The 12,850-nt window shown below is 53.9% G+C and overlaps 2 protein-coding genes across 4 annotated transcripts in view; one reads left to right on the forward strand and one right to left on the reverse strand.

Moving 5' to 3' along the window:
• LOC138768001 (vang-like protein 1) overlaps nucleotides 1-12,850 on the forward strand; it is a 74,243-nt gene that overhangs the window by 58,333 nt on the left and 3,060 nt on the right. For all 3 annotated transcript variants that reach the window (XM_069945969.1, XM_069945967.1, XM_069945968.1), the window contains exon 7: nucleotides 10,832-11,057. In XM_069945969.1, the coding sequence (XP_069802070.1) occupies nucleotides 10,832-11,057 (226 nt within the window). The remainder of the gene's footprint in view (nucleotides 1-10,831; nucleotides 11,058-12,850) is intronic.
• LOC138767999 (uncharacterized) lies at nucleotides 163-6,836 on the reverse strand. Its single transcript, XM_069945966.1, has 3 exons — nucleotides 5,587-6,836; nucleotides 1,859-1,993; nucleotides 163-996 (listed from the first exon to the last, which is right to left on the reverse strand). Exons 1-3 carry the CDS (start codon nucleotides 6,554-6,556, stop codon nucleotides 518-520), a joined length of 1,584 nt encoding a protein of 527 aa, XP_069802067.1. The 5' UTR covers nucleotides 6,557-6,836; the 3' UTR covers nucleotides 163-517.

A 12,850-nucleotide genomic window follows, 5' to 3' on the forward strand; every position in this document is an offset into this window, starting at 1 on the left:
TAGGACTTGCCACCCACAGAAAGGGGAAGTGTCCCAAGCTTGAGGTGTGTGCTGTGTCGGTGGATTGCGAGGACTGACGGTACACCATTGCCCCTTCACTCTGGTGAACTTATCATTATTCACTAACAACTATAAAAATGAGACATGACGCCATTACTACTTCAAGTGCGTGGGGGTAGGCCACAGCTATTTATTTATTTATTTTAAACCAAACAAGGTAAATGTAACCTGGGGGGTAGGACCCTGCTCGAACACCTTCGTGGCGAGGTCACCGGAATGCCTAAGCCACCGGCGACGCGGTGGGCATGTCCTTGTAGATCTGCCGGGTGGCCTCGCCGCTCCTTCTCCTTCCCCCTCAGCAAGGTCCTTCCCCCGCGCCATAGGTGCACCGTGTAACCCTACACTGTGCACCTACCCCCACTAGCTAAGGTGAAGAGTGCTCTTTCTATGGCGTCCTGAAGGCCCGAGAGAAAGATATCCTGACCTATGTCATTTAAGTGAACGCCATCGTGTAACATTAACCGGCGATTGTCGCCCTCCAACTGGCTATGGCTATGGCTATACCACCTCGGGACCTAACAAAACGGGAAATGCGGGTGTTTAAAATACGCCGGGCCCTCTCAATAGCTCCCGGGTTCCTGGCCCCATTCCAAACTACTCTGGGAACCACTTCAGACCATACAATTATGGAATCCGTAAATAGCTCGGACATTCTAATAACATCAGACTTGATAACGGAAATCAACTCAGCCAGCCGAACGGAACAGAGGTCATTGCCCCCAGCGTGGATGACCAGCACAGCAGGACCGTGCAACTGTTTGCTGATGGCAATGACCTCTGAAAGCACTCTCAGCCATCTCATACCACCTACACCTCTCCATGAAACATTAGCTTGCGAAAAGCCGAGATTCAAACCGCCTGGGCGGCACGAAGCACGTTGTGCAGCCCTGTGAATGAAAGAATGTCCGATGATCCACACCTCCGGTCGATGCTGACCTACAAAGAAACGGAAACATTAAGCCAACAGATTTGGACGAACGTAACGTTTATAACAATCAGAGGACCACCGCCCCAAGCGCTTCACAGAGTCCCCGGGCATCCCAATAGCATCAGCTACTGTGGCCGCACCTATCCTAAAGGAATGCGTGCCAAACTCCTTAGCGTTGAGCCCCTCCCGCTCCAAAACCTTCTTAAGGATGGTCTCAAACTGATATTTGGTCACTGGGGAGCGGTCCTCGTGGACCAAGAACTGAGGAGAAGGAGTATCTGCCTGTGACACCGGCCTGAACTTAATATACTCCTCGACTATGTGTACCGGGCAGGCTTCCCCACCCAAACGATTGACCGCTAACCTAGACCCCTCTGCATATACATCCGTCTTAGACTTATGGACAAATATCTTCATTGAACTGGGGAATACAACTACATCGGAGGCCTGAAGCCCGGAGGGCTTCGATTTAGATAGGGCAACTAACTCGCTCACCCTCAAAGCCCCGAAGAAGGCCAAACAAAAGGCCGCCTGGAAGACCTTAACCTCAAACGGGGAAGAACATATCGCGAATAACTGACCTAATAGCCGTTGTAACAGGGCATATAAAATGGGCCTACGCTGGTCCTTACAAACCTTTTCCTTCTTCCAACCCCGCAACACCAATTTAACTGCTAAGTCCTTCGTGGGGTAAACCCAGCAACCTAAGCATGAAGGAAACACCCGAAAGGCGTCTTCTGGCCACCATTACTGAAACCAGTTTTTCCCTCAATTTCGCTAAGTAAGCCCATGTGACCTGCTTACAAACCAACGGGTCCGATGACCATTCCGACCCGCTTGCGCCGTCTAACCACTCAGCCCAGGCCTTACCGTGATTGGACCAAGTAGCTGTCGACAAAGACGATTCAAGCAACGGCCTCAGCGGTTCACCAAGTCCCATAGGAAAGGCGGGCAGGGGACTCCTTCCATCTGAGCTCGGGGGTGCAGCATCCTGAAACGAGCCCACTGAAAACGGGACAAAGAGTCAGCCATGCAATTATCATCCCCCGGAACATGCCTAGCCCGGAAAACAATATTGAACTGCAAACAACGCAACACTAAATGCCTCAATAATGCCAAAACCGGCAGCGAAGAGGACGTCAGATTGTTGACCGCATAGACCATGCTCATGTTGTCGGTCCAAAAACGAATTCTCCTGTTAGCCATCTGATCAGCCCATAATTCCAAGGCCACCACTATGGGGAATAATTCTAACAAGGTTAAATTTGTGGTGAGACCTGCATCTGTCCACGTCTGCGGCCAGGGCTCGGCTGACCACTGGTCAGCAAAAATCGCACCAAAACCATGGCTACCGGCCGCATCCGTGTGCAACTGCAAGTCCCCGTTGTCCAATTCCCGTTCCCTGAAACAAGATGTGCCATCATATTCCTGTAAAAAGGCACGCCAGGTTCTCAAGTCCGCCTTCAGGGTAGCCGTGAGTCTGATGTAATGCGATGGAAGTCGTCCGCCAGCTGTAGCCATGTACAGCCGGCGGGAAAAAACTCGGCCCATCGGCATTATCCTGCAGGCGAACACAAGAAGACCCAGCAACGACTGCAGCTGGCGCAATCTAATTTTCTTTGCCAAAAGACATTCATCAATCATGGACAACAACTTCGCCAATTTTTCCGGTGGTAAGCTAACAACCAGGGCCGGCGTCAGCACCCGGCTAAGTAGGGCAAATGCCGGGGCCCCCAGCTCCTCTAGGGGCCCACTCCCGTTTGTTACTACATTTTTTTTGTTAGTAAAAAAGAAAAAAAAGTGTAGTAACAAAGGGGACTGGGCCCCTAGAGGCCGCATGTGACAGTTAGGGGCCCGCCGATCCATACTGGGGCCCCCGAGCACCTGTCTTCCATCACAAATCTTCCCTACAGCCGAGTAGGAAAGAGGACCTTTGAGTCTGAAGGACCTTTGATGATGTCACGGGTCATGTGATCGGACACATGACCTGATAGAGGGCAGCAGGTAGGCTCTGCAAACTAAGTGTCCTGTATGTGCTGGTTCTTCTACTTGTTTTGTGTATAGAGGTCCTGCTGTAATATATCTATATCTATTACAGCAGGATATATATATATATATATATATATATATATATATATATATATATATATTACAGCAGGACCTCTATACACAAAACAAGTAGATATCTGTATCTCCTATCTATCTATTTCCCTATCTATCTATCTATCTATCTATCTATCTATCTATCTATCTATTTCCCTATCTATCTATCTATCTATCTATCTATCTATCTATTTCCCTATCTCCTATCTATCTCCTATCTATCTATTTCCCTATCTCCTATCTATCATATGAACATGGTGAGACCTCTAGTTCTCCTATATTCAGGCCCTGCAGTGATATACAGTGTGTGTGTGTGTGTGTATATATATATATATATATATATATATATATATATATATATATATATATATACACACACACACACTATATCACTGCAGGGCCTGTATATAGGAGAACTAGAGGTCTCACCATGTTCATATTATAAATATATATATATATATATATATATAATGCTGGTGCTGCTAGTTCTCTAGTATACAGCTCCTGCTCTGTGTGTATGTATACACACACACACACACACACACACACACACACACACACACACACACACAGCAGGAGCTGTATACTAGAGAACTAGCAGCACCAGCATGATATATATATATATTCCTGTCACTGTGTCTGACTCCTCCAGAGTCCTGACTACTGCAGAGATCAGGAGATACAGGAGGAGAAAGATATGCAGCAGCCGCATGTTTCTTCTGCTGCAAATCTTTCCTCGCCTGTCTCTCCATGATTTGCTCCTCAAAGGGGCCCGCCGAGGCTCTGTCGCCCAAGGGCCCACAAAAAGCTGGAGCCGGCCCTGCTAACAACCATCCTCTCCGTGTCAATTTGTACTCCAAGAAAAAACAGGCGGGTACTAGGACCCTCCGTCTTTTCTTCGGCAACAGGAACTCCAAATTTGGCCATGAAAAACCGAAACGTGTCCATAATCTGCTGACACTCCTCCGTGCCCGCAGAACCGACGAAAAGAAAATCGTCTAGATAATGTAATACCGAAGAGGTGCCCGACTCGAGTCGAACGACCTAGTCCAGAAAGGAAGAAAACAACTCAAAATATTTACAAGATATCGAGCACCCCATCGGTAAACACATGTCGACGTAAATCTGGCCATTCAAACAACAACCCAGAAGGTGAAAACAGTCTTCCCAAACCGGAAGGAGGCGGAAGGCAGACTCAATGTCCGACTTACCCATGAGAGTATCGGGGCCAAACTTCTCCACTAGGCGGAGAGCCTTGTCAAAAGAGACATAAGTGACCGCCGCCTCCTCCCGGGTGATGCCATCGTTGACCGAATCCCCAGGTGGAAAGGACAAATGCTGGATCAATCTGAATTTACCTGGATCCTTCTTAGGAACCAAACCCAAGAGAGAAAAATGTAAATTCGCCATGGGCGGCTCCAAAAAGGGGCCGGCCATGCGACCCATGGCCACCTCCTTATCCAGTTTGTCCTGTGCCACCTCGGGATTATCAGCCACCGAACGCAAATTACTAACCAAACACAAACTGGAATTGGGAATATGTGGAATGTAAAACCCTTCAGAAAACCCTTTAGTGAGGAGGTCTGCTTCCTGCCTCTTGGGGTACAGCTCGAGCCATGGGAGCATTTTTCCCACGCTCACCGGCGTCCTCGGGTTTTCTGCCGGAACCTGGCCGAACGCCCGTGGACTTTCCCTGCTTAAAGCACCGTATCGCAGAATGAGCGCCCCCGCAGATTGAGCATTCGTGTTTGAAACGACACGCTGCAAAGAATCTGCAGTGGCCCTCATTGAAAAGCCAACACGCCCCCGTTCGTTTCCCGGCTGCCCCAGAGGAGGCTACTCCGGAAGCAGCCGCGGAAGGAAAGGAAGGCTTGTGCTGGGATAAAATCAATTGGATCCACACATCGGTGGCTTTTGTAGCCCATCCCACCTCGGGCTGCAAAGCTAAACGCCTCCTGAACTCCTCATCACACCGCCACCATGCCGATCCCCCGTGTAACTTATAGGTGGTATGAATGGTGTCCAGGAACACAAATAATTCACAAGCCTTGGTGGGATATTTAGCCGTTAAAACACATGACAACGTAGAAAAGGCCTGAAGCCAGTTACCAAACGTCTTAGCCACTTTAGCTTTCTTATCATCAGATTTGTCAAACCGCTTCTCTTTATCCACCGTTAAGTGGTCCACAGATATTAACGACCATATATCCACATACTCATTATTTAGTATTTTTTCCCTCACGTCAGCAGGTAAATGCGTCCCCAGGGGGGGGCCACCCCACAAAAATACGAATCCTTGAACATCAACCCTGCTGACGCTGCCGACGCAGCCGGCAGAGTGTCCGCCGCTGGGGAGGAAGAGCAAGCCCCCTCAGGAGCCGCTGGTTTTTTAACAACCGTATCCAACACAGTACGCAGCATAGAAACCACATCATTATCCACCTTCTGAGAAACAGGAGAAGTAGTAGACCAAGCCCATAAACAGGCCAACTCACCATCAGCAGAACGCAGGGGTGCAGAACTCTGGGTAACCCTGGAAGGCTGCGGAGCCGAGGATGTAGGGGGGGCGAGCTCAGACCTTGTGGCAGAAGATCGCTCGAGCCTGGACTCCCTGCTACTCCGCCTTGACGACCCACGACCTCTGACCCTGCGATGTGAAGCACAGCGGCTTCGGGAACCATCCGGAGAGGAGCCGGACGGGGAAGAGTGTCGCCTGGACCTCGGCGACCGGTGGTAGCGCTTTCTATGGCGCCTGTATTCCTCCGCTTCCCTGCACGCTGACCCGTGCCTGCCTGCATTGGACACGTGGGAAGTGCGCCTGCGCCTCTTGCGGCCAGCCGTGGAGTCAGAAGAATCCGAGGAGTAGGACGAAAGGCTGCTGGGACTATAACCACCTCGCCTTCTGCGCCTGCGTCCTCTGCCCCTCCCAGAAGCCCTGGAGGCATGGGAGGCAGAAGGGGCCCTTAGGACGGGGGACCGGCCGGGGGCATTACTGGGCTCCGCATCAAAAAATTCGCCGCCAGAGCTGTCTTGCCCCTCGGAACCGACTGAGGAGTCGGCCGGGGGAGCCGTAACCGCCGGGGGAGGAGCCGCCGATGTGCTGACCTGGGACCCGCGCCAAAACCACCTAGCCAGCCGGCTAGGGGGAGGGGGAGGAGGAGGGGAGCTAACTGCCGCCGCCGACCCTGCCATAGGGGCAGAGGGACCGGCTGCCACAGTGGGGGACTGGGAGACACACATAACCACGCCGGTGGCAGCCGCCGCCGGTACGCCTAAGGGCTGTGACGCTGCCGCCTCCGGCCGCTCGGAAGCAGCCGAGGCAGCGTTACCTGCAGTGCCAGCAGCGTGCGCGCCCCTGCTGGCAGAAGCACGCACCGCTGCTGACACTCTCCTGCGGGGGCGTTCGGGGACAGGAGGGGGTGCGATCTTCGGGGCCTTAGCGGCCCGCTTACCTCCACTGCGCATCCCACCGGCCAGGGGAGACGGGCTCAAACGGGCGGGCAGGCGGGCGGGTCGCGCGCTGCGGGCGAGCAGAGCGGGGGATCTCCGGATCCTCAGGCAGAGGGGTAGAACTGACCAGAGGGGCCAGCCAGGCCACCCCTTCCAGACGAATCCTCTCCTGGAGCCGGGCAAGGACCTGATCAGCCATTGCAGCAAGCAAAAAGAAGCAAAACGAAAGTGAAAGTAAGGAGAGCTGCAGCGGCAAGCTAAAGCTGTTCCTCTCTCAGCCAACACGCTGGTGTGGTGACACGTGCTACCAGCCAGCTCCCTATATCAACTAGTGCCCTCCCCCTGCCCTCCCCTTCCCTTCTCACATGACTCCCCTCGTGCTAGGGACGTGCTACGCTCCCTGTTCCCCTCAGTCACAAGCAGTGCCTCTTAGTCAGAGCCACTGCTCCATAATCATAGAGTCTCTTTAGCGTATAGTGATACGAAGAAGCAGAGTAGTTGAGAGGAGGATGCCTTCAGAGTCCCAACCCATGTAGTGATGTGCACTGCTGGGATGTTGGAGGATGAGGTAGAATACGAAGAAGAAGAACACCTGTACCCTTGTATTGACATTTGCTTAGTCTTCACACCACCTTATGCTCACTAGACCCGGCTGAACCTTCCTAGAGGGTGACACAGGCCCCAGACCTGGTCACCTGAGATGAGCGGAATGCTGAGGATTTCCCGCTGACACCCGCACTGCGAGATAGAAATTATAGGCTTGCTGCATCTTTGCTCTATCCGGATCAGTTTCTAGCTCTTTGGCTCTTGCGGATACTGTCCTGCTTTGTGACTTCTCCTTGTCCTCGCCGTAGGTTGAGGTTGTCTCTGGCTTGTTCTCTCCAAAGAAGGGTTGAACAGTGCATAGTGCTGTGTAGCGTTACTTGTAGAAAAGTTGTGAGCAGTGTACTGTCTTGCGTCTTTCCCATGCGGGGTTCTTACTAAGACTGACTTTGAGGTACGGGGACCTGGCAGTCCTTCCTCCACAATGTCCAGGACAAAAGACCTTTGCTTCTCCTCCACCCATGTGACTTACTTTCTCCCAGCATGTAAGGTGCGCTGTGAATGGGTGAAGAGTGCAACAGAAGAAGAAAGGAGGGAGATGATAGGAAAAAAGAGAACTAGAATCCTATTGGTCTACAGAATCAGGTGACACACAGAAAAACAATAACCCTTTACATCCTTCAGCTGTGCGGCTTCCAAATACATATACATAATACAGTGACATCTAGTGGTGAACTTTAGTACTACTTTCATCACCACACAAGTACAATAAGTACAGACTTTTGCGAAGGGTGTATACAGTGGCGGATTATAATGTGGGCGGTTTGGGCGACCGCCCGGGGCCCGAGGCTCCGGGGGGGCCCATGCCGCGCCGCCCACATTATAATCCGCCCACGCCGCTGCGGCCCGGCCCGCCACTGCACTCTTGTGACCGCAAGCATTATTTCGTTTGCGGTCACAGGAGTCCCCGGCTGCCTCCGGCTGATGTGCGGCTGCCGGGGGGGGGTCTCGTCCTCTCCCCGGCAGCGCGCGCATCACACAGCTCACTGTGCCGCCTAAGCCCTTACTTCCGGTATTAAGAGCGCACGTTAGAGACGCTCTGTACCGGAAGTCAGGGCCCAGGCGGCACAGTGAGCTGTGTGATGCGCGCGCTGCCGGGGAGAGGACGAGACACCCCCGGCAGCCGCATCATCAGCCTGAGGCAGCCGGGGACAGACCAGGAGCCGAGAGGATCAACGGGGGAACGGATGGCAGGTGAGTTGTGTTTTGTTTTTTTTATTTACTGACTGCTGTGCAAGGGGGGGGGGCATCTATAAGGGGGGGGGGAGCAGAGGGGGACCATCTATAAGGGGGGGGAGCAGAGGGGGACCATCTATAAGGGGGGGGGAGCCGAGGGGGACCATCTATAAGGGGGGGGAGCCGAGGGGGACCATCTATAAGGGGGGGAGCAGAGGGGGACCATCTATAAGGGGGGGAGCAGAGGGGGACCATCTATAAGGGGGGGAAGCAGAGGGGGACCATCTATAAGGGGGGAGCAGAGGGGGACCATCTATAAGGGGGGGGAGCAGAGGGGGACCATCTATAAGGGGGGGGGGAGCAGAGGGGGACCATCTATAAGGGGGGGGGAGCAGAGGGGGACCATCTATAAGGGGGGGGGTGAGCAGAGGGGGACCATCTATAAGGGGGGGGAGCAGAGGGGGACCATCTATAAGGGGGGGGAGCAGAGGGGGACCATCTATAAGGGGGGAGCAGAGGGGGACCATCTATAAGGGGGGGGAGGAGCAGAGGGGGACCATCTATAAGGGGGGGGAGCAGAGGGGGACCATCTATAAGGGGGGGAAGCAGAGGGGGACCATCTATAAGGAGGGGGAACAGAGGGGGACCATCTATAAGGGGGGGAGCAGAGGGGGACCATCTACAAGGGGGGGAGCAGAGGGGGACCATCTACAAGGGGGGGGAGCAGAGGGGGACCATCTACAAGGAGGGGGAACAGAGGGGGACCATCTATAAGGGGGGGAGCAGAGGGGGACCATCTATAAGGGGGGGAGCAGAGGGGGACCATCTATAAGGGGGGGAAGCAGAGGGGGACCATTTATAAGGGGGGGGGGGGGGGGGGCAGAGGGGGACCATCTATAAGGGGGGGAAGCAGAGGGGGACCATCTATAAGGGGGGAGCAGAGGGGGACCATCTATAAGGGGGGAGCAGAGGGGGACCATCTATAAGGGGGGGGGGAGCAGAGGGGGACCATCTATAAGGGGGGGGAGCAGAGGGGGACCATCTATAAGGGGGGGAGCAGAGGGGGACCATCTATAAGGGGGGGAGCAGAGGGGGACCATCTATAAGGGGGGGAAGCAGAGGGGGACCATCTATAAAAGGGGGGGAGCAGAGGGGGACCATCTATAAGGGGGGAGCAGAGGGGGACCATCTATAAGGGGGGGAAGCAGAGGGGAACCATCTATAAGGGGGGGAAGCAGAGGGGGACCATTTATAAGGGGGGGGAGCAGAGGGGGACCATCTATAAGGGGGGGGAGCAGAGGGGGACCATCTATAAGGGGGGGGGAGCAGAGGGGGGACCATCTATAAGGGGGGGGGAGCAGAGGGGGACCATCTATAAGGGGGGGGAGCAGAGGGGGACCATCTATAAGGGGGGGAGCAGAGGGGGACCATCTATAAGGGGGGGGAGCAGAGGGGGGACCATCTATAAGGGGGGGAGCAGAGGGGGACCATCTATAAGGGGGGGGGGAGCAGAGGGGGACCATCTATAAGGGGGGGGGGAGCAGAGGGGGACCATCTATAAGGGGGGGGAGCAGAGGGGTACCATCTATAAAGGGGAAAAAAGAGGGGGGCCATCTATAAAGGGGAAAAAAGAGGGGGACCATCTATAAAGAGGGGGACCATCTATAAAGGGGGGAAAGAGGGGGACCATCTATAGAGAGGGAAAGAGGGGGACCATCTATAAAGGGGAAAAGAGGGACCATCTATAAGGGGGGAAAGAGTGGGATCATCTATAAGGGGGGAAAGAGGGGGATCATCTATAAGGGGGAAAGAGGGGGATCATCTATAAGGGGGGGAAAGGGGGACCATCTCCTATAGGATTAGCACCCTCCTCTCCTGACATCCTCTGTGCTGCTGGGACCTCTCCTATAAGATCAGCACCCTCCTCTCCTGACATCCTCTGTGCTGCTGTGACCTCCCCTATAAGATCAGCACCCTCCTCTCCTGACATCCTCTGTGCTGCTTTGACCTCCCCTATAAGATCAGCACCCTCCTCTCCTGACATCCTCTGTGCTGCTGTGACCTCCCCTATAAGATCAGCACCCTCCTCTCCTGACATCCTCTGTGCTGCTGTGACCTCCCCTATAAGATCAGCACCCTCCTCTTCTGACATCAACATCAGGGTGAGTTGGCAATATGTTTATTGGGGGCAGCGGAAGTGGGGTGGGCAATGCTTACTGGGGGTAGCAGCAAGGGACCAAACATTATGTTTATTGGGGTCAGCAGGGAGGGGAGGCAGGCAGTGTTTTTTGGGGACAGCGTGGGGGGGGGGGCAGTAGCGGATCATAATGTGGGCAGATTGACTGGGGGGGGCCAGGTTGGGTGGACAGCCCAGGGCCCAGGGTACATTTAATCCGCCACTGGGTGTATATATCTGTAACACCTGTGGTAGGACACCACCCTAGGTCACATGGTATTTCTTATCTACCTGGTAGTGGTTACATCAATAGTTACTGTGCTCTGTGTTCTCAGGCTGGTGGTCGCCGTACACAGGTCCTTCTCTCAGGTTCAGCGTCTGGACAACAGGATAAATTCTGGACCGGCCATTGACCCCAGAGAGGCGGCACAGGGCATCTTCCCTCTTATAGCCCAGAGCCTGCAGCGGTACCTACGAGCAACGCACCAGACCCACCTGTACAGCATGGAGGCTATCATCCAGCACCTGACCCTGTGCCTTACCCATACCATGTCCCCTCAGGTAACACGATAGGGTGAGGGCACAAAACACAGGAAGTGGGGGAGGGGCCTAGATCCCGAACACAGGAAGTGGGGGGCGGGCCCACATACAGAACACAGGAAGTGGAGGAGGGGCCCCGACACAGAACACAGGAAGTGGGGGGGGGGCCCAGATACAGAACACAGGAAGTGGGGTGGGGCCTAGATCCCGACCCAGGAAGTGGGGATGGGGCCCAGATACAGAACACTTGTAATGGGGGCAGAGCCCAGATACAGAACACAGGAAGTGGGGGCAGGGCCTAGATATGCAGAGACAGAACACAGGAAGTGGAAGGGGGCCTATATACAGAACACAGGAAGTGAGAGCTGGCCCATATACAGAACACAGGAAGTAGGGGGGGGGGCATGCACAGAACACAGGAAGTGGGAACGGGACCATACATAGAACACAGGAAGTAGAGGGGAGGGGCCAGATCCAGGACACAGGAAGTGGGGGGCCATATACAGAACATAGGAATTGGGGATGGGACCCTACACAGAACACACGAAGTGGAGAGGAGGGGTCATATCCAGAACACAGAAAGTGGGGACAGAGCCATATATAAAACACAGGAAATGGGGGGGGGGGCATATAAAGAACACAGGAAGTGGGGGGGGCATATACAAAACACAGGAAGTGTGGGGAGGGGCATATACAGAACATAGGAAGTGGGGACGGGGGGAGCATATAAAGAACACAGGAAGTGGGGGGGGCATATACAGAACATAGGAAGTGGGGACGGGGGGCATATACAGAACGCAGGAAGTGGGGGAGCATATAAAGAACACAGGAAGTGGGGGGAGCATATACAGAACATAGGAAGTGGGGGAGCATATAAAGAACACAGGAAGTAGGGGGAGCATATACAGAACATAGGAAGTGGGGACGGGGGGCATATACAGAACGCAGGAAGTGGGGGAGCATATAAAGAACACAGGAAGCGGGGGGGAGCATATACAGAACATAGGAAGTGGGGACGGGGGGCATATACAGAACACAGGAAGTGGGGAGCATATAAAGAACACAGGAAGTAGGGGGAGCATATACAGAACATAGGAAGTGGGGACGGGGGGCATATACAGAACACAGGAAGTGGGGAGCATATAAAGAACACAAGAAGTGGGGGGGAGCATATACAGAACATAGGAAGTGGGGACGGGGGGCATATACAGAACACAGGAAGTGGGGAGCATATAAAGAACACAAGAAGTGGGGGGCATATACAGAACACAGGAAGTAGGGGGGGCATATACAGAACACAGGAAGTGGGGGCAGGGCCTAGATAGTGCAGAGGCAGATAGAACACAGGAAGTGGGGGGAGCATATACAGAACATAGGAAGTGGGGACGGGGGGCATATACAGAACACAGGAAGTGGGGAGCATATAAAGAACACAGGAAGTGGGGGGGCATATACAGAACACAGGAAGTAGGGGGGGCATATACAGAACACAAGAAGTGGGGGCAGGGCCTAGATAGTGCAGAGGCAGATAGAACACAGGAAGTGGGGGGAGCATATACAGAACACAGGAAGTGGCGACGGGGGGCATATACAGAACACAGGAAGTGGGGAGCATATAAAGAACACAGGAAGTGGGGGGGCATATACAGAACACAGGAAGTGTGGGGAGGGGCATATACAGAACATAGGAAGTGGGGACGGGGCCATGTACAGAACACAGGAAGTGAGGGGGCATATACAGAACACAGGAAGTGGGGTGGCATATACAGAACACAGAAAGTGGGGGGCATATACAGAACAAAGTGGGAGGGCAT

Source organism: Dendropsophus ebraccatus, chromosome 11 (assembly GCF_027789765.1).
Source record: "Dendropsophus ebraccatus isolate aDenEbr1 chromosome 11, aDenEbr1.pat, whole genome shotgun sequence".
Taxonomy (NCBI): domain Eukaryota; kingdom Metazoa; phylum Chordata; class Amphibia; order Anura; family Hylidae; genus Dendropsophus; species Dendropsophus ebraccatus.

What these genes read in the sequence shown, in the direction of transcription:
- LOC138767999 (XM_069945966.1), bottom strand. Translation starts at nt 6,556, where the DNA reads ATGCGCAGTGGAGGTAAGCGGGCCGCTAAGGCCCCGAAGATCGCACCC. An exon ending in ACCCCTGCGTTCTGCTGATG is followed by an intron (nt 1,994 to 5,586) that starts GTGAGTTGGCCT and finishes TCCCGTTTTCAG; the next exon opens with TGGGCTCGTTTCAGGATGCT. An exon ending in AGCTACTTGGTCCAATCACG is followed by an intron (nt 997 to 1,858) that starts GTAAGGCCTGGG and finishes GTTTCTTTGTAG; the next exon opens with GTCAGCATCGACCGGAGGTG.